General features: G+C 48.2%; 1 protein-coding gene across 1 annotated transcript; it reads left to right on the plus strand.

Moving 5' to 3' along the window:
- Positions 1–2,250: 2,250 nt before the first annotated feature.
- On the plus strand, positions 2,251–19,736 carry LOC144945577 (isoaspartyl peptidase/L-asparaginase-like). The gene is made up of 7 exons (XM_078874065.1): positions 2,251–2,306; positions 4,545–4,914; positions 5,768–5,910; positions 9,588–9,751; positions 10,477–10,595; positions 13,684–13,794; positions 19,210–19,736. Exons 2-7 carry the CDS (start codon positions 4,614–4,616, stop codon positions 19,413–19,415), a joined length of 1,044 nt encoding a protein of 347 aa, XP_078730191.1. The 5' UTR covers positions 2,251–2,306; positions 4,545–4,613; the 3' UTR covers positions 19,416–19,736.
- The last annotated feature ends 1,651 nt before the right edge of the window (positions 19,737–21,387 follow it).

Raw genomic sequence — 21,387 nt, forward strand, 5'->3', positions numbered from 1 at the left:
GTGATAGACAAAAACTGATGCCAGATTTGGAATCAGCACCCCAAAATTACCTTAAACCCGTTGGAATACCTAATGCCAGAAAAAGTGTGTTGACCAGTGTAATAGAATAAATAAGCGACGTCTCCCCTCGTGTGCAGTATCCGTCTTCGTCTTCTTCCACGCGTTTGTCCCACTTGTGTGGGCTCCTGCTGTCCTTGCGAACCTTCTCCACTGCTGCCCCGTCCTGCACAATCTCTCGTTCCGGGCTACCGTGTCCCATCGCATCACATCGCCCCCCCCCTCACCTCTTCTTCCGCCTTCCTCTTGATCTATTTCCTTTCACTTGCATCGCTTGCACCTTCTGACCCACATAATGTTGCTGCTGTCTCTCCGCATGATCGAACCACACCAGAGCCTTTTCTCTCTCTCTCTCATCTTCTCTGTGATGTCTACCATCTTGAGTCTTCCTCTCACTTCTTTATTTCTCACCCTGTCCTTGCTTGTTGAACCCAACATCCACCGCGACATCCTCATCTCTGTGACTGCCATGGCTTGGTCCTCCCTCTTTCTTGTGCCCCAGCACTCGGCCCCATACAGCAGCACCGGTCTCACCACCGTCTTGTACTATACACGACACGTTTCCCTTCGACCAAACTGGGACCCTCTTATCGCACACCACACGAGCCACCCAGCCCTTGTTCTTGTTCTCATCTCTCCTTCCAGTGACCCATCAGCAACCATATCGTTGCACCCTGGCACTTAAACTCGTTCGTCTTCATTAACTGGTTATTTACAAATTGCAAACCTCCTTCCGCATCATTTCCACTGAAATTTGCCACCATACACTCAGTCTTTATCCGACTGATCCTCAACCCATTCCCTTCAATCATTTGCACCCAGATCTTCAAATCATCTTCCACTACCCCTCTGCTTTCACCGCATAGCACAATGTCGCCTGCAAAGAGCGTACACCACTATCTGTCTCTCCACGTGCAAAAAACATATCAAATGTATTTTTAGACAAAGCATCGGACCCATATCTCAGAGAGAAGCTCTTTGCCAATAACCTGTGGCAGTTGAAGCTGCTGATGAGACGTTGTAATTTAGAAACCTGGTTCGGAGTTTCACTTTGTCTCGAAGCAATGCTGCTGAAATTCACCACCCTCAGATGGCCGTGGCGGGTTGATAGGTTGTACAAAATGCTACGAAAATTACGTGGAGGAGACATTGCTTATTTATTTTGTCATCTATATTCTCCGAAACGTTGCTGTAAATTACGTTTTGAGTTGAGTACAATATTACTCGTCTTTACCATTGCGTCAAACCGGCGAGAATCTTGGCTTGCAAGCAAGATGTTACAAGTCCAAACCGGCCCAGATATTGTTAGTACTGAATCAACGCTGCTCATCGCATGCCCAGAATAATATGGGGGCGGTGGTTTGTGTGTTATTGTTTACGTGGAGAGACAGGTACATCCATAGTCCAGGTTTTTTTGGGGGGTTAGATCGCGTAAATATATAAATGTGTCGTTAAACCCGCCACCACCCGACACAGCCAATGAGTAAGGGTTGTCATGTAAACAGAACGTGCCAATTCGTCACTAGTACAGCACACCGGTGTGTTGGAGAGCCAAGCCACAACATTTACAATCTGAGTACGACGTTTCGCCAGTAATTACAACCAGCTTCATCAGGCGACAGCCTGGCTTGGCTCTCCAACACACCGGTGTGCTGTACTAGTGACGAATTGGTCACGTTCTGTTTACGTGACAAACCTTACTAGTTGGCTGTGTCGGGTGGTGGCGGGTTTAACGACACATTTATATATTTACGCGATCTAACCCAAAAAAAACTCTATTATGTATGACATTGGTCGCGAAAGCCTCCTACGTGTTAAACAGACAGGTGCATATATGAGCGAGACGTATAATTAACAAGATGAGATTGGCTTGATGCTCATGGTGTGTTGCGTCTTTAAGATTACGCGCTTAAGTCCGCAGGAGTGTGGGTCTCGTTTCGGCCATGCAGGCACGCGGTCCATAATGCTAAACTGGTGGACACCAAACCGCTTACAAAGAAGCCTTGCAGCAGCAAGCAGCCTTACAGTGCAGCAAGCAAGACACTCTCTCTCTCTCTCTTCACGGTCAGGGTCACAGGTCGACTTGAATGAGTGAGTGTGAGAGTGTACGTGAGTGTGTGTGTGTGCGTGCGCGCGCGTGGACTTTGTTGTTTCTTAACGAAAGGAGCCATCTTCGCTTGCAGTTGCGGCCGCCCTATTTAAAATTCGTCATTTCTCATTCGGCTCTTTGAATCGACAGCGCGCAAGAGGTAAAAAAAACATGGCTTTCCGTGCCGCTGCTGTTTGGCGCGTGTGAATCTACGCCCCGACAGCCGCTAATGAAGCCACGCCGTTCCTGCTGCTTGCTTGCTGCTGCTGCTTGTCGAAGTGTGCGATGCTAACGCGAGTCTGACATTGCAAGTCGCGTGCAAGGCCACCCGGTCACGTAAGTGTGTGAGTGTGTGCTGTGCTTTTCAGTGAATGATCGAAGCAGCTTAGTCAATAAATGGAAAATTAAAGACGCGAGCCACGGCAGTGCGATTGACATTGTGGCCATGCATTGCATACTATGGAATGATTTCGTAAAAACATTGAGACGCAGAGTTCTATAGTAGCACAGATATACAAATAGACTCGTAGAGATACATTTAAATACATAGAGATACATGAAATATGAGCCAAAGTAGTGTGATCGTGGCCACGTAATTCAAACTATGGGCCATATAGTAAACTCAATGAGACACATAGTAACACATAGACTCATAGATATACATAGAGACCTAAATAGACACATATAGATGCATATAGACACATAGAGATGCATTAACGATTGCCTAATCAATGTGATTTTACCCATGCAACTCTAACTATGGACCATATGTTAAACCGCACCTCCAATTAGCACGGTTGGCAATGTACGGTGCGAAAGAAGTTAAACATGCATACATATAAACCACCATAGTCTCTGCTCCTTCAACGGAGAAATATAAAAACTACACGAACTCTCTCCTCTCTCCTGAAGCCCTCTCGTGGCTAGCAGACCTCAACATTGGCATGTAGCTGCTAAACATATTACCATAGGCAAGAATAGAGTCTGTTATGCGCGTCTGAAATTCTAAAGATAATCTGATAATGCTGCTGCTGTGATAATGCTGCTGCTGTGACAGTGGGTGTGCACAAGGACAAGAACAAAAACATTAAAACAAGAACTCAACACGTTCGCCAATAACGCTGTGGCCTCAACAGTAAAACAATATAATAAGTGACGTTTCAGGCAATGGTCATTCTTCATATTTTCTCCCGTTATTTACGTATTCATCTTTTTCGTTTTTGATTTGTTTTTTTTATATCACCCGTGTAAGGGACTGGTTAATTGATGCGCAGCGTTGTGGGATGCGATTGCACGAATTACGCAAAATAACATGAAATTATGATTATTTTTATTATTTCCAAAGTTTATTCTGGCAAACTTAATTTGGAGCTTTCGTGACTGCAGGAATTACTCTTTGGTTCTTTCGGTAAAGTCACGTATAAAGATAAAATAATAAATTAAATACTAGCATACGACGTTTCGATTGCAACACAAGCAATCATCATCAGGTAGAAATGAAATAGAAACACAAATCTAGTATACTTAGAAATGTAATGTAATACAACAGAGAGTCGGATAACATAACAGTCAACACCCTACCTGGTTGATTACGTTCTTCCTGAGAATGCTACATTTGAGAGAGAGATACAACACATAACCAGAGACACATAGACAGACATATAAGCAGACAGATATCACAGAGATACATAGAGAGAGAACAAACATATCATCCGTAAATGAAGACATCCCGACATGGCGACAGTGGAAGCAGGGTCAGTGCTGCCTTATGGATGCCAGTTAACGGGGTTCAAACAAAGTCTGCCCCAGGTTCCTCCCAAACCACCCCCTCCGAGCCCCGGTTGACAACACATGCAGGGCGGATGGCTCCTGGTGCACAAGCAGAGCCAACAGAGTGGCCTGAGACAGGCGGGACCGATAAGTCGGGGACCGATTGCGAGAGTGGCATCTGCCAACTACAGGGTGCTTCAAAACAATGTGAACACTTCTGAGAATTTGCAACAATACGCCTCCTCCGGCTCTGGAGACCACCTGGAGAAAATTCCAGGCACGCGTTGACAACGATGGCGAACAAGTGGATTCTCAGCTAGAATGAGTTGATGGTTTCAGCAGTTGAAATGAGTACACCGCAGTTAGTTGATCGCAATATTGCATGTGGTGGAGTAAGTAAAGTGGAGGTAGTCACATGTAGTACTCTATGCAGATGGATGGATGCAATCATCTCGTGCAGGTGCTAGGTGGATTATTACATCTCAGAACTGGTGAGAGTTGGCGATGGAATTGCGGAGGTCTTCATCCACCAGCAGTAGATCGATCGACCGATCATGGCTGATAATTATTATGAACCTCAATCGTCAACCAATCTTTATTTGACGCGCCTATGTCGCCCTCAACAAAGTAGACATCAGCGCAACGCGATCGAGAGGCGAGAAACGCAGCGGAACAAAACGTGCGCGGGGGGTTCGCGATGCAAGCGCCTCCCAAGGAGTCGGGACGTGACGAGAAGTCGCAGGCGGCGGAGAAGATGAACGACGACGACGACGATGACGACGAGACGAGGAGGAGGAGGAGGAATCCCGGGCTGGCCGTGGTGGTCGTGCACGGCGGGGCGTGGGCCATCCCGGACGATCTTGCCGAGGCGAGCATGGCGGGGGTGAAGGGCGCCGCCGTGCGAGCCCACGAGCTTCTGTCCCGCGGGGGAGGCAGCGCGCTCGATGCTGTGGAGGTGGCCGTGAAAGCGCTGGAGGATGACGCGGCCTTCGACGCGGGTCTGCGGTGCCGCCACTCTCCCTCTCTCGCTCTGTGTGTGTGTCCATCGCCGGGGGTATCTGTATTCACGTTGATAACTTAAAGACAAAAATTACATCTTCTTGGTTCTTTCGGTAAAGTCACGTGGAAGGGAAATAATAATAAAATAATAAAAAATTAAACATAGTAAAATAATTCTCAGGACGTTTCGGCTACAACGCAAGCAGCCGTCCTCAGGTGAGGACGGCTGCTTGCGTTGTAGCCGTGCGTTGTAGCCGTCCTCAGGTGAGGACAGCTGCTTGCGTTGTAGCCGAAAGAACCAAGAAGATGAATCCCTGCAGTCACGAAAGCTTTAAATCGAATTTTTTTTTTACAATTTTTTGTTTTACCAGGTAAGGCCCACTGAGCTATATAGTTCGTTTTCAGAAGAGGCCTGGGCACAAATGATAGCCCAACGCGCAGTGGCTTATCAAGTGGAAATGTATCGCAGCCAAATTACTATAAACGCATGTTTCTAATTGTGGAGGGAAAAACGGGAGTACCCGGAGAAAAATCCACGCGACCACGGGAAGAGAAACACGCAAACTCCAATTCTACAATAAGCATCAGGGTCGGGATCGAACCCACGACCTTAGGGTTCTATTTGTTTTTTTGATGCAGGTCCTTCGGCTGTGGATTTCACGTCGCCATTCGCTTAGTCTCGTCGACTAAACGTTGAGCCTCTTTAGTTATGAATGTCAGATTAGAACAGTTGGCTACGTATGGTGCACAAGAAGTTCAACTACATATATCCATAGGTTGGAGCCTCTTATGTCGAGGCCAATATTACAGCAAAAAAAAAATTCATTTATGACCATGCATCTCGCCTCCCAGGCCATGGCTCGGTGCTGACGGAGGCTGGCGAGGTGGAGATGGACGCGCTCATGATGGACGGGAGGACACTGCGCCTGGGCTCCGTGTCGTGCGTGCAAGGGGTGGCGAACCCGGTCAGCCTGGCCCGCGCGGTCATGGAGAAGGTGCGGTGATGGGCAGAGGGCAGAATCCCGTGTGTGTGTTCTTGTGCACCCGGTGACTCGACGGCAGAGCGAGCTGCTTCAAATCGAAACTATACTAAACTTTTACACCATTGGTACCTCATTTGCCAGTAAAAAATATAATTGTTTTTTTACCCTTTTATCTGGCAACAAAACTGACACCTTTTGGCGTCATCTGGTCCAACACCATGTGAGACTAGGCTCTAAGGAAAGCTGTCTCGGGTGTGGACCAATCAACTTCAAGGACAGTGCATACATTATCAGAGTTATGTTTTTTGTTTGCATTATGACTGCAGGTATTGTGGTCTATGCAAACATGACTCGTAAAAAAGGTGTCAGTTTTGTTGCCAGATAAAAGGGTAAAAAAACAATTATTATACTAAACTTTTTTTTTATTTTACCAGGTAAAGCCCACTGAGCTATATCGCTCTTTTTCAGAAGTGACCTTGCTACAATTAATAGCTCAACGAAGTGATTTATCATCATGTGGAAATGTATAGCATGTTGACCCGGAGAAGAATCCACACGACCACGGGGAGAACATGCAAATTACAAATATACAACCTTCAGGGTCAGGATTGAACCCATGACCTCGCGTATGCCAGGCGAGGTAGTTAACATCTGGGGCGCCCAATCAAAAGGTTGCGAGATCAAACATTGCTTGTTGGTTGAAAATATTACTTTATGGGGAAGTCAACAATGGTTTCCCTCGGAATAGATTCGCCTCCACCATGGGAATGTGGAACTTCCACCACTGGCTCATCACCCATACCCTCTTGTGTATTTTCAAGTATTATATATATGAGTAGTTTTAGTCGATGAGAGTTGACCCGTGTGTAGGTAAGCTTAGGGAAAAAAAGTGTTCCCAGTCCATCGGCAATCAGCTGCAAATGATTTGTAGCAGTAATGTATGTATGTATATTGAACTTCTTTTGGACCGTACGTAGCCCACCGTGCTAAACAGTGATTTCACCTTGGAGATGCCGGCTTAGCCGGTAGGATTCTGACCATTCAATTGCTCCCAAACAACATTTAAGGATTTCTACATGAAAGGCGAACGCCATATTTTTCAAAATTCAACCTTTAAAAAATACCAAATGCCTCTCCGACCGTCGGTTGCTTATGTGGGGGGGGAGAAGGAGGAGAGGGAAAGGATTGGGGGTGGGGGGGACATTCAGGATTTTCAGCTCGGGTTGCTCGGCGATTGAATTCCTCGTCGCCACGTCACCCTGAAGGTCGCGTTAAAGACATCGCCCGGCTCCAAATCTGGCGATCGGAGCACGCGTGACCTCGCGAAGGTCGAATTTAAATTTGAGCCGCCGAGCCCACGCCCAGTTCTCATGAAGCCTTAAGGATCCTGAGCGACAAACACCGCTCCCAGTTGCCGCAACCCAACAGCCGAGCAGTTTACACACTGCATCACGTTCACACGCCAGGATTCGTAGATAAAATAATAACAATAATATACAGCCCCTTGGTTTATCCATCGCTTGACGAAGGCCTCCTTATGCTACAGCAGCCGTGTCACCGTGCTGGTCAGTGCAGATTATTGAATTGGGGGGGGTGGGGTGGGGAATATCTCTCGCCACCGATATTAGCCATGGTCAGGAATTGAACTCCTTTTGGCGGGTTCACAGTGCAGTGCGCTAACCACGGCAAACATGAGTTCAAATCGTGGCCACTGCTCGCGTTGATGTCGAGTGACAACCGAGCCGTGTCCCCGAGCTGTCCGGCATGGTGAGGTCTGGTTAAACGAACCCCTACAACCCGGGCAGTGTGCGTAGGCCCTCATCCACCAGTGGATCGATGCGTACCTCTGTGTGTAAAGATACCTGCCCTGGTGTAACGGTCATCAGCGCCCTGGACTTGCAATCCAGAGATCGCCGGTTCGATTCCATCTTCCGGCGCGGAAGTTGAAACGATGAGCCAAGTATTTTTTAAATCAACCCCCCCCCCCCCCACCCACCTCCTCCATCCACCAGCAGTGTAAGAGGGCACGCCACGGTGAGGCAGTCAATCGGCACGTCACGTGTGATGGGGTAAAGCATCGGCAATCCCAAGATGCTTGGCCAGCGTGAAAGAGGAGACCAAATATCCCCCGAGAGCTACATGCGTCTGTCAGGTCTAAATGCGTTTGTATCGTTGCAGATAATGTGCTGTATGTACGTTGAACTTCTTTCGCACTGTACGTAGCCTACCATGTATATCGGAGCTGCGGGGGGAGGACAGCAAGCTAAAGACAAAAAGCAGTTTTAAAGAAATCAGTTTTCAATCGAGATTTAAAAGTGCATAGTTCCAGTGGCTTCCTAATAACGGAAGGAAGAGCGTTCCAGACGGCCGCAGAAGCGCATCTGAAAGCGCGCGTCGCAGTGACCGTCTTTGTTCGATGGCTCAGCCAAAAGCGGCTGCGAGAATGACCGGAGTTCCCGCGATTAGTTTAGCGGTCGGCACACTGAACTTGCACTCCAGAGGTCACCAGTTCGCTCTCCCACCACGACAGGTGAAACAACGGCGCAAGTTTCGTAAATGCCCCCCACTGCTTCTGTTTGGCCAAGCGGTATAAATGTATTCACCCCAGCTAGCCGAGTGACAGCTGACTAGCATATCGCGCGTGGTGGAGTTTAAAGTGTGGGCCCACACGCTACCTCTTCCAACAACTTCCTGCCAATGTTGGTGGAAGAGGAGACCAAAAATGCCACTCTCGAGTTCCCTCCGGTGGCGGTAGGGCCCTTTCCGCCAGCAAGAAGCAGTTGCAGGAAGACCCTCACTGAGTCCTCCTCCGCCTCTCATCGTTCATCATGAAGGTTTGTGTTGGGTTATATCGCGTAAATATAAATGTGTCGTTCACCCACCACCACCCGACCTCAGCCAATTCTCACAATCGCCTGATGAAAGCTGGTTGTAATCGCCGGCGAAACATCGTACTCGAATTATAAGTGTTGTGGGTTTATTCTACAACATATTCTTAGGACTGTTTTTTTGTAATTTATCTTATTTGATACAGCAATCGTGCTGTGACGGTTCCACCTGAAGACGGAAGCTTGTGTTGCCTCCGAAACGTCGTGATTTTTATTTAATTTTATTTAACTTTTATTAATTTGAATTTTCTACCTACGTGACTTTACCGAAAAAAAAACCTAAGAATATGAATCCTTGCAGTCACGAAAGCTTCAAATCTAGAATTATTCTCCAACACACCAGTGTGCTGTAGTAACGAATTGGCACATTTTGTTTACTTGACAAACCTTACTAATTGGCTGTGTCAGGTGGTGGTGGGTTAACGTCACATTCATATTTACGCAATCAAACCCAAAACGAAATCTTCTTGGTTCTTTCGGTAAAGTCACGTAGAAGGGAAGTAATAAAATAATAAAAATAAAACAATAAAATAATTCTCACGACGTTTCGGCCACAACGCAAGCAGCCGTCCTCAGGTGAAGAATGAAACACCACCAAGCTTGGAGCGTATATTTAAGCTGGGTTGGAGGGGGGAAGAAGAGCGCCTTGACAAAATTATTTGCATATCAAGAGGAATTTAGCATATTTAATTTATTTAAACGAAATCTTTGCTACACGAATGACATCGGTTGGCGAAAGCCGTTAAGCCGACCTCTCATCGTCGTCATCGTCCCGTGTCGGTGCGACAAACCACGCTGCAGACGGAGCACGCCATGCTGACGGCGGCGGGGGCCGCGCGCTTCGCCGAGGCGCTGGGGGTGGCGCGCGTGCCCCAGCGCGAGCTCGTGACGGAGGCGGCGCGCTCCGAGTGGGAGCGCTACCGGCGCTACCGCCACGCCGTGAGGGCGCTCTTCAGCTCGGAGCGGTGCGGACACACACGGACGATGCCCGTGGACAAAGATAAAAAATTAACCCGTAAAAACAAAGTTTTTTACTATAAATCCGTTATATGCGTGGCATCGGTTTTATTTTATTATTCATTTCTGTTTTTCTTGAGTAAGAGTTTCATTTTTATCACATTGGTATTTTAAATTAAATATGAAAAAAAAAATTCTAAAAAGTGGAACATTTTGGAATTTTTTTCACGAAAATAAATTGTCACGCACAACGAGTCTGTGTGCAAAATGTCAGCTCGATTGGATCACGGGAAGTGGGTTAAAAAACGACCGAAATATTTGCACGGTCGTAAGCGCGCAAGCAAGCAAGTGAACTTAATATAAAGGATTTGAAAAGATCCCCCGTATAATTCTAGATTTGAAGCTTTCGTGACTGCAAGGATTCATATTCTTAGGGGTTTTTTTCGGTAAAGTCACGTATGTAAAACATTTAAATTAATAAAAGTAAAATTAAAATAAAATAAAAATCACGACGTTTCGGAGGCAACACAAGCTTCCGTCTTCAGGTGGAACCGTCACAGCACGATTGGGTGTCTTGTATGTTGCTGTACTTCCCCCGCACCTTCGATAAGCACGTTTGGCAACGTACAGCACAAAAGAAGTTCAACATACATTTACACGCGTACAATGTGTTTTTTAATATATATAAATGCGTCTGTTTATGTGTGTTTGTAAAGCGGCTGTCTGTCCGCAGGGTCCACGACACCGTGGGTGCGGTGGCCCTGGACGCGCGGGGTGACGTGGCGTGTGCCACTTCCACAGGAGGCATCACCAACAAGATGCCCGGTCGCGTCGGAGACAGCCCCATCGTGGGTACGTACGTATGTTGAGCTTCTTTCGCACCGTACGTAGCCATCCGTGCTAAACGGAGGTGCGGGGGGAAGGACAACAAAACTAAAGACAAAAGCAGTTCTAAAACATATATATTGGTTTCTATCTAGATGATGGTTTAAAAGTGCATGGCTCCGAGTGGCGTCCTAACATCGGGAGGAAGATTGTTCAGGACGGCCACAGAAGCGCATCTGAAAGCGCACGATGTGGCAACCGTCTTTGTTCGATAGGTTAGCCAAGAATGAAATATCGTAGTACTCTACCGTGCGCATGCAGTGGTGCACGCAGATGCACGTTTCACAGGAGGCATTACTGTATTCTATACGTATATAAGTTTTGCTGGCTGGCTGGCTGCGTGTTATCTATTACTTTTCTCTGACTATCCTATCCCCTGTAACGGTGACGTCCAAAGAACGGTCACGTCCGGAGGGAGGGATGGACGCACGGACGGTTACGTCCAAAGAACGTGCAATGTTGCCAGTAAAATATTAACACAGCTGCTGAGCTATCAAGTTAGGAAAAAAAAAACGTATTTCCAACTTGGTAGGAAAACAATTGTAACTCTTAACTTTTGCAAATCATGTTTCTGTTTCAAAGGAAACACTCCAGTGCCTCCAGTACTGGTTGCTTATTGGGCAGTCAATTAGATCACGCACACTTTTTATTTTACAATTGAGACGATTACGATTAACGGGCGTCGAAAAATATCAGGGCAGCAATAGCCCCTTTTGGAACCCACCACCAATAGATTATGGAGCCGATCTAAAGCTTGTGGAGTTGAGCAGTCTCCAGTACAATACCCTCCACCTCCTAGCACCTTGTCCGTCACATGCCACTATTCGGCAATGTCTCGCTACCACTGCAGTTAATGCAATGTAGCACCACCCCCCCCCCCCCCCCTTAATGTTAGAGGCGCGTCCGTAATCAAGGCGACAGAGATCATCCCTGATTGTGCGCCCAAGTGTGGTGAGGATTTCCCCTCGTGTAGTTAGCAACTCACAAGTACTGCAATTAACTCATTACGTGGGAGGCAAGGCTGCCGAATGTTACATTCAAACACAAATTGTACATATAAAGAGAAATTGCCTGCTCAGTTGATTTCAGATGCAATTATCTTTGCGATGTGTTTTCCGCCTTTATAGGCTAATTGGGAGATATTTTGTCTATGTGTATGTTGTGCAGTACAATCACGCGGAGACGGGGAATACTATAAGGGCTGTTGCCGTTTATTAAAACACTCTCACACTCGGCATCCTACACTCACACCAGTGTAGGGGCACTCTCTCTCGGTCCTTCACCCGAACACTGAATAACTATTTGGACCCGACCCTCGGCTATCCTTTTGGCTCTCTCACTCATCAGCCCGAAGCGGGGGATCAGCCAACACCTCTCTGCGACGAGGAGAGAGACCCCCACTCCAGCCGGTCCTTACACTGGCTCATAACGACGACCACGCCCCCGTCACGGGGTCCCTCTTAAGAACCCTTTGGGTGGCTCCTCCCCCCCAGCTCGGCCCCGCCCATGTTCCCGAAAGTGCTTTCCGAAATCCCCTTACGTAACCCGCGACGTTACGTCACCCTGGGCCCCGCATGACTCTCAACCCGCTCGCACCTCCTTCAGCTCGCCCCCTAATAGGTGACTGACAATACTCCTCAACATATGTAGATAACACATTGTCCTGCGGAGGGAGCTGGTAGGAACGTTGGGTTGCTCGGTCAATGGCCTGCAGGGTCAACGGCGGCGTGGTGTATTCCGCAAATATGGCCGACTGTGAGGGCGGGCACAAGCCGGCGTGAGTAGGTTAAACGTTGAGTTTTATAAGGGCACCACGGGGTGACCAGCCCCTCCCCACCCAGCCCCACCCCTCCCACCCCCCACCCAGCCCCACCCAGCCCCTCCCCACCCTCCCCTCCCCACCCAGCCCCTCCCCACCCTCCCCTCTCCACCCAGCCCCACCCCTCCCATTTTTGGATGCACGACGGACGGACGGACACAATAATCCTCTGTGGGCTGGTGTAACCAGGAGGTTCCTACCAGTATGAGTATGTGTATCGTTGTGTATCTGTGTGCGTATCTGCATGTATATCTGCGTATAGTCACCGCTGGGCAGTGATGGCTAACGCACGTGGCCTTCAATCCCATTACTCTTGGAGCCGAGGGTTGGTGGATCACACGCAGATGTCGTGAAACTCTCTTGCCGTGGGTGTCGAGAAGGTGCCATACCCTGGCTCGCCAGCAGAAGGCGGTGAAATTTAATGTGGACTAATCTCCATCTTTTCCATCTGTATGGGGTTTGAGTGTTGACCCCTCACACACGTGGGTTTTTCTCCAGGTGCTCAGGTTTCCTCGCACGTGTATAAACACTCATTAATTGACTGAAAACACAAAAAATTACCACCACCTCCTCCCAGGAGGGGCTGGGTGGGGAGGGGAGGGTGGGGAGGGGCTGGGTGAGGAGGGTGGGGAGGGGCTGGGTGGGGAGGGTAGGGAGGGGCTGGGTGGGGAGGGTGGGGCTGGGTGGGGGGTGGGAGGGGTGGGGCTGGGTGGGGAGGGGCTGGTCACCCCGTGGTGCCCTTATAAAACTCAACGTTTAAGCTACTTACACCGGCTTGTGCCCGCCCTCACAGTCGAGCATATTTGCGGAATACACCACGCCGCCGTTGACCCTGGCCATTGACCGAGCAACCCAACGTTCCTACCAGCTCCCTCCGCAGGAATGTGTTCATGACATCCATGTGTGGTGTTTGTGCAAGGGTGCGGTAGTGGGGAGCGGTGCCATTGCGGTGAGCGCACCGCTCTACGAGCCCGGCGACGCGAGTTCAATTCCCGCCCAACGGCAAATACCAGTGATGATTATATTATCTGAACCAGTTCTGGGCCTCCTCTAGGTCGACTCAGCCTCAAATGAGAACCTGGTTCCATATGCAAAACATCGCCACTGGGGAGATAAAGACGGCCGGGCATAGGGTCGGCCACCAACCCCCCACCCCGTGTGCCGGGCCGGTCTTCATCGGTGCTATTCGCTAACGCCGCTTGCCCCCCAGCAGTCAGCGTTTGTCTTTGTGCAAAGGTTGCGGAGGGTACGCGGATAACGCTGTGGGCGCCGTTTCCACCACCGGGCACGGAGAGTCGATCATGAAGGTCACGCTGGCGCGACTCATCCTGTTCCACATGGAGGCCGGTGCGTGTGCGTGGCGTGTGCGTTTGTGTGGCGGGTGCGTGGCGTGTGCGTGTGCGTGGCGTGGCGTGTGCGTGGCGTGTGCGTGGCGTGTGCGTGTGCGTGGCGTGGCGTGTGCGTGGCGTGTGCGTGTGCGTGGCGTGTGCGTGGCGTGTGCGTGTGCGTGACGTGTGCGTGGCGTGTGCGTGGCGTGTGCGTGTGCGTGGCGTGTGCGTGTGCGTGGCGTGTGCGTGTCCGTTTGCGTGCGACCGTGTGCGAAATTGCGTGTGAGAACGATTGTTTAAGGCCGCTTTATACATTTTAATTATCATTACATTACAGCAGCAGCACCAGCAACAACTGATTGCCAATTCACTGCATTGCATAATTTATGTCATAATATGAGTAAATAACGCACTGACGTTGTTGTTACTTTTCCTCATACAGCACGATGTCGCATATCCGACTCACTGGAGACAGATGTAGGCGGATAACCGAAAATGACATGCGTGGAAAATTACAGGACGCATGCATGTGTGTTGAACTTCTTTCAGAGACACAGACGCGCGTACAAAACGGTCATTAGGCAAACATATCGTGCGAGCCGCTTTCGACGTGGGGAACATGCCTTTCGACAGAGTGAAAGTAACGTGAGATTAGGAACACGTGCGTCAGATTTGCGGACGTCTTATCGATGGTGAAAGCTGCACCTTGCATAAGCACTGCACTGGGTGTGGGCGGTTAATTGGTCAGGGCGGATATGTGACGGTCGGATCCGTGACATTGCATTTTTTTTATCTTGATTTGAAGCTTTCGTGACTGCAGGAATACATGCTCTTTGGTTCTTTCGGTAAAGTCACGTAGGTATAAAACAAAATAGATCACGACGTTTCGGGCGCAACACAAGCGTCCGTCATCAGGTGGGAAAGCGTGATCTGCTGCTGATGCAGACTGTAAAAACAGACTTTACCGAAAGAACCAAAGATTATTGCATTTTTTTATCTAAATCTTTGATTACTTTTTTCTAAACTTCTTCGTGGGGTTTAAAAATAATATTTCTATATTTGTTTAGGTTATTGGCTAAACTAGTTCCGTTCCTTGCCTAGATTTCCACTGTCTGCAATCTGCTTCGGCTTGGCTTCGTGAGCCTGATGCATTGCGTGACCCCGTAGCGGTGACGAGTGACCCCTAGCGGCACGGGCTGGTTCAGCTCACATCTTGCTATTCTCAAACATTGACAGCACAAGTTAATTAAGTTTGCGTTCATTTCGTTTCTTTTTAAACCAGGTGTAGTCCACCAAAAGACGACCAGGATCGAGTCTCGTTTGCGAGAGTGCACCTGGGTCACCAAAATTGAGGACGGATAGAAAAAAAAAGTACGGCAATTATGCAAATAAAAATCAAGAGCTAAAACGACAGTGTCACACGATGAATCGAAAATAAAGCAGTGGTAATTCATAGATTTCCCGGAGCTTAATCAAATCTGATTTTTTTTAAATATCATCACAACAGAAAAGAGTGCAGGCGCGGACATCATGGAAGGGAGAAGATCCAACACACACACACAGAGATCCCAACAACTTTCCCCGTGTATCTTCAAGACCGCAGGTGCAAGTTTCCATTCGAGATCACTTCCTAAAGCCGGTGTGGCCAAAAACCACGCCCGGTGACCTTTGTCTCCCCAAATGCTTGACGGTCAACGTACTGCGTCAGGTACTCATTTGAGACTGAGTTGACCTATGGGGGGGAGGGGGGCGAGATAAGGCTTGCCTGCCACCTCTGATGTACAAGAAACTGGGCAGAATAATATCTCGCAATGCCAGAAGACGGGAGAGCTCGCTTGCACGTGCATTGCCTGGAGTGGGCGTGCTGTTGTGCGATTGACAAAAACCCGGGACTTTTAACGGCACATTTCTCAAAAAAGCTGTCTCAAATTAGAGAATGGCCCTGGGGAAAACCAGGACAGGTGGCAACTACAGTTGCCCTGTGCATCATTGGGAAAGTGTTACAAAGTTACATGCAAGGCAGTTGCCCTTGTTTAAGTTGCCCTGGTGCCTTACCAGTAAACATGCAACGTTGGACCAACGTTGGCATGTAAGTTGGAACCTTTGCTACCCATAGCTTCTAAAATAAAAACCCTCAGGTTCAACACTGTTTAGCTTCTGAGGTCTGATAGGATCGGCACATTCCATGTGGTTTTGGACATCAGCCTCCTACAGTACTCGCAAATATTACTGTGGTCGACTTGAGTTGGCAGTCCATGGAATTTACCGTAATCTCCAGATGAAAAGACACCGCTGAAGTAAGCCGCACCCCAAACGAGTGCCCAAGTGTCAATACGGTTAACCAAATCTAGTCACACACACCTACAAGATTATAAGACGCATCCCCAAACATTACTCTAAAATACTGGGAGGGACAAAAGTACGACTTATACTCCGGAGAATACGGTAGGTGCAAGTATGAGCGTGGCGCGCTACCTGGATGGAAAGGAGAATGCGCCCAACGAATCGTCACGCAGTTTCACGTGACTTTTACCGTGGAAAAAAAAAATCTACCAAACCGACCACCGCCAGCAGCACAGAACGCATGCATGCACCCGCGGTATGGCAAGGTCGTCCCAAGGTGCCCACTGACAGCCTCACAACGACCAAGTGCCGCCCCCCCCCCACCCCACCAACACTTCCCCTGCATGCGGTAAAGTGCGTTAGCAAGCGCCTATGAAGGCTGACTCTGCATATGAAGCAAGGTGGAGTGACGCCACTGCCGTCAGCCGCTCACTCGTCCACACCAGTAGATGCCCCGACAATTTGCCAGCGGTGCCGTGCATTTCACAGGGTTCGAGCCCATGTCGCGCCACAATTGTGGCATTGAACACAAACGGTTGCACGATAAATGACACACGTCCACGGCATGATGGTTGCTCAAAAAACCAAGAGGCCAATGGACTTAAACACTTTTTTTTAATGTGAAGGCACCGGTGGGAGTTATCCTTATTTGTGATTTTACGAAATATAACAAAGATCAATTGTTGAGTCTCGCACACCGTTCGGCCAAGCGTTTCGAGTTGAGCTCCTGTTCAGGTTGATAAATATATACGCACAATGACGAAGATTACTCATTTAACTTGGCAGACCATATGGGCCGGTGCTCTTAGTGAGCACCTATTAACTATTTATATTTTACCAGGTAAGGCCCACAGAGCTATATAGTTTTTTTTTCAGAAGCGACCTGGCCACACATGATAGCTCAACGAAGTGGCTTATCAAATGTTTAGCAGCCAAATACTATAAACGCATGTTTCTAAATGTGGAGGGAAAACCAGAGGACCCGGAGTAAAAGTCCACGCGACCACGGGGAGAGAGACACGCAAACTCCAAATATACAACAGGCATCAGGGTCGGGATCAAACCCACGGCCTCCTGTATACCAGGTGAGGAAGTTAACATCTCCTAGCCACCGTGATGATGATGAGAGAGAGACACGCAAACTCCAAATATACAGGCATCAGGGTCGGGATCAAACCCACGACCTCCTGTATACCAGGTGAGGTAGTTAACATCTAGCCACCGTGGCACCCTATTATTGTGGACACGTAAAACAAAGTGGTGCGGTATTCATCATACCCTGCCACCTTTGTCTCCCCAGTATAGTACTGGGGAACGGTTGTTCACACACTTGCGCAACAAACTCAGAAACCCAGGCTCAATCTCCAGCCAGAGTACACGGCATCAGTTGATGAACTATGCACGCTAATCGTGTGAAGTTTTACTAGCATGGAATGCACTTGCATGCCAGCTTTGGTGTGCATGCGCCCTGTAAATGATTATCAACTATAGAAACTTGAATTATCTTACCTACTGTCACTCATTTTACTGTACAAAAAGAATTCCCTGGTGTCTTGAGTGCGACTCGCTGAGCTTTGGACACTTCAATGACAATCCTGACGCAGAACTTGTCCTGACCTTCACCGGGGTCAATTCAGCCTTAAATTGTGATTACCTGTAGTGGTGTAAAACAAAAAAAAACCCACACGCACACATTTACCTGCACAACCCGTAGAGGTATGGCACTGTACTCATAATTTTCCACTGGCTGTTTTTCGGGCCTGATTATCCCCAAGGTCATCTCAGCCTGAAATGATTTACCTGTTGCGGTGTATAAAAAAAAGCACAAAGATCCCCAGTATAGCCTTTAACAGACTTTTGAGGCAAGTGCTATTAGCAAGCACCTATGCAGGCTGGAACGGCACACAATGGGGTGCCGTGGCCAGGACCACGCCTAGCCGCCCTTATCTCCCAGTGGCTATGTTTATACACCTTACCAGATACTGATTTGAGTCTGAGTCGACTTAGGGGAGGACCCAAGACCGGTTAAGATAATCGTCACTGGTGTTGGCTATGAGCGGGAATCGAACTCGGGTCGCCAGGTCCGTAGCACGGTGCGCTAATCACTACACTATCGCTCGCCACAGTGCAATAACCACGACGCCACACACACAGAGCTACCTGCATAATCTCGTAGGGGAGAGTACCCAACATGCAGGTACCTCATTCCGAATGAGATGTGTTTTTTTTTGTCCTCTGGCTGTTCTTCCAAAAAAAGTTTCAGATGAGAGAGATTTCTTTTTTTTCGCCAGAGGCATGCACTCGGCAAATCTTTCAACGATCACATTCGCACCTGTCTCCTGACACAACGCACACAGACCGGGCCATACACGATGGAACCTGTACGCGCAGGGCCCCGGTTGTACGTGCAGCACCACGCGCAAGCAGCCGTATAGAAACAAGACACACGGGGGGGGGGGGGAAGTGATTACGCAACAGATGGTCTCAATATTCAAAAGGATTGTCGGTGAGGAAAGATCTCAACCAAGACGACGCTGCTCCAGTCGATCACAAGACCTTTAATTTCTGCCAGTCCACGCGCCAGTTTCCCAGTGCCAACTGCTTATGATATTTTCAACAATTTACACTGTCCTCTTCATCGTGAAAACCTGTAGAAAATCCACATCAATGCCTTGCAACGCAACTTGAATTCTTCAAGCACGTAATTATTTGCCGTTGTACATTTGCACATACGTACGTATGTATGTTTAACTTTTTTCGCACCCTAAGTAACCAACCGTGCTAATCAGAGGTCCAGCCCGTTTGTCAATCCATGGGCAGATGTAGGCCTCCCCATGCCATACGGGGCGTGGAAGGTTATTTGACCATACAGTGAATTTGGCTGTGACGGTCCCACCTGAAGACGGAGACTTGTGTTGCCTCCGAGACGTCGTGATTTAATTTAGTTATTTTCATTTATTATTATTTTATTTCATTTTGATTTTTTTACCTACGTGACTTTACCGAAAAAACCGAAAAATATTTGACCATACTTCACCACGCCGGTGCTGCCCTTGCATCTCAAGATGTGCCCCTTGTGCCCCGACCCAAGGAAAGTCCCCGGATGAGGCGACGACGCTGGCTCTGAGCCACATGCGCGACCGGGTCGGAGGTCACGGCGGGGCCGTGGTGCTGGGCCGCGACGGGCGCTGGGGGGCTCGCTGCTCCACCGAGCGCATGGCCTGGGCAGCCGTGGCCGCCGGCTCGCTCTACTACGGCCTTCAGCCTGGGGAAGTCCACATCGAGCCTCTCCAGTAAAGCCACCAAACGGTCCGGTTGGGGCCAGGACAGTTCCCCCCGGTAGTTGGCTCAGCGCTTTCCCCAAGAAGCTTTTGTGAAAATCGGGATTTTGTGCCAGTTTAACATTTGATGGCTTCATGCCCGATGGGTGTTGCAAACTTCTTACAGCGGAAAAGTCGCCAAACAGTGCTCCAGAAGTCGGTGATGGATCTTGTTAGGTTGTTACAAATGTCAATAGACGATTTCCCAAGCACTGTATTACACATAATTCGCTGATACAGGATCTTTAATACCTTTAATACACGGATGCAATCACGTCACTAGACAATTAACTAGAAGTATTACTCAAAGTAAACGATGCAGGATATGTATATGCATACTATCCGTGCTATCGGTTCCCTGCCTCTATTCAAGTCTCATATCCCCTTTTCCTCTACCGATGACTCACTGCCTCTGTACAACATTATTTGCCCAGTTTTTGTACGGCATCTTGAAATGCAATATATTAATCCACATCGTCAAGCGTTGCAGGTATTACCTCCTAATAATATATAATTTCCCTAGTTTATAGTCACAAAATGTATTTACTGATTACAAACTTGGCAAAAATATTGCCTGCAGTGCTGCGATAGCATAGAGTAAGAAGTTCAGTGTTAACGTACTGTATTTCAAAACTATAATTACCGATTTTCATATCAAATAAAATAACTTGTTACGTTTACAGTTGTTCGTGATGATTTGTTTCGTGTGTTTCCCTGTCAATGGAGTGTTGTGAACATTTCATGGAATCTCGAGAAATATTTAGAGGCAAATCCAGAGAAATCTGAACAAATCCCATTCATACTGGACATGGCTCCCAGTGGCATCCACGTGTTTTCCCAGTTTAAGGATCAATTTTCGAGTGACAGTGAAGCGACTTGAGCTGTGAATGAATTGAGGAATGAGGCAGAGGATTCTTCAGGGTGGGGATTCTTTATTTAATTATGTACTTCATGTGCCATTGAAAAGCAACGTACAAACCATTATAACTGTGTGTTGAGTCTGCTAATCAATTTAGTGGCATCGGGAATTGATTGATGTATCTCCTGCGACGCGAGTTCAATTCCCGCTTACGGCCACCAACAGATAATTATCTGAACCGGTCCCAGGCCTCCTCCCCTCGGTCGACTCAGCCTTAAATGAGTACCTGGTGCGGTGTGTAAACATCACCACTTGGGGGCACAAATGCAGCCGGGCGTGGTGCTGGCCACCTTTGTGTGCTGTGCCGGACTTTATAGGTGCTCACTAACAGCACTTGCCCCAATAGTCTGTTAAAGGCTACACGGGGATCTTTGTTCTTGGATTGGTCTGCATGATGCTGTCCTGCTCCTGGGTACAAAGTTCCCATTCGTTCTCTTCACGGGGCGTTTCAGCTACAGCTGCTGCAGTGCTTTGGAGCCATGGGTCACCTGCAGTTATTAGTACATTATTATTCTTGCACAGGTCAGACTTGTCACGGGCCAATGTCCAAGTTAATCATCAATCCCTCCAGTAACATATTCTACAAGCCAGGTGGCACTGTGGTCAGAGCACACGGCTTCTCAATCGGAAAAGGTTACCAGTTAAAATCCTGGTCAGAGGTCAAACTCGGCCCTTCGTACCTTCATCCCTCAGTGGTCAGCATTAACGAGTGCCAGCGAAGTAGAACTCCTCTTATTAGCGACCGTATTATCCGCAACTCCAAGTAACAACGGGAGCTGTAGGGTCTGCAACAACAAAAAATTAATTGATAACACCGATCTGTGATGTTCGTAAGAGGAGTTCCGTTTCATACGAGAAGTCACCAGTTCTTTCTTTGACTCACACACGCCATAGGAATGTGGCATGCTCACCAAATAGCTTAGGGCTGCTAACAGGAGCACCAGCATGCACTTATTTGCATTTGAGACTATTTTGACATGCCTTTTTATAAATATATATTTTTTGTTATTTACCCACACTTTTATCCTGA

This window comes from Lampetra fluviatilis, chromosome 2 (assembly GCF_964198595.1).
Source record: "Lampetra fluviatilis chromosome 2, kcLamFluv1.1, whole genome shotgun sequence".
NCBI classification, from domain to species: domain Eukaryota; kingdom Metazoa; phylum Chordata; class Hyperoartia; order Petromyzontiformes; family Petromyzontidae; genus Lampetra; species Lampetra fluviatilis.

What these genes read in the sequence shown, in the direction of transcription:
- LOC144945577 (XM_078874065.1), top strand. Translation starts at nt 4,614, where the DNA reads ATGCAAGCGCCTCCCAAGGAGTCGGGACGTGACGAGAAGTCGCAGGCG. An exon ending in CCCGCGCGGTCATGGAGAAG is followed by an intron (nt 5,911 to 9,587) that starts GTGCGGTGATGG and finishes ACCACGCTGCAG; the next exon opens with ACGGAGCACGCCATGCTGAC. An exon ending in GCGCTCTTCAGCTCGGAGCG is followed by an intron (nt 9,752 to 10,476) that starts GTGCGGACACAC and finishes GTCTGTCCGCAG; the next exon opens with GGTCCACGACACCGTGGGTG.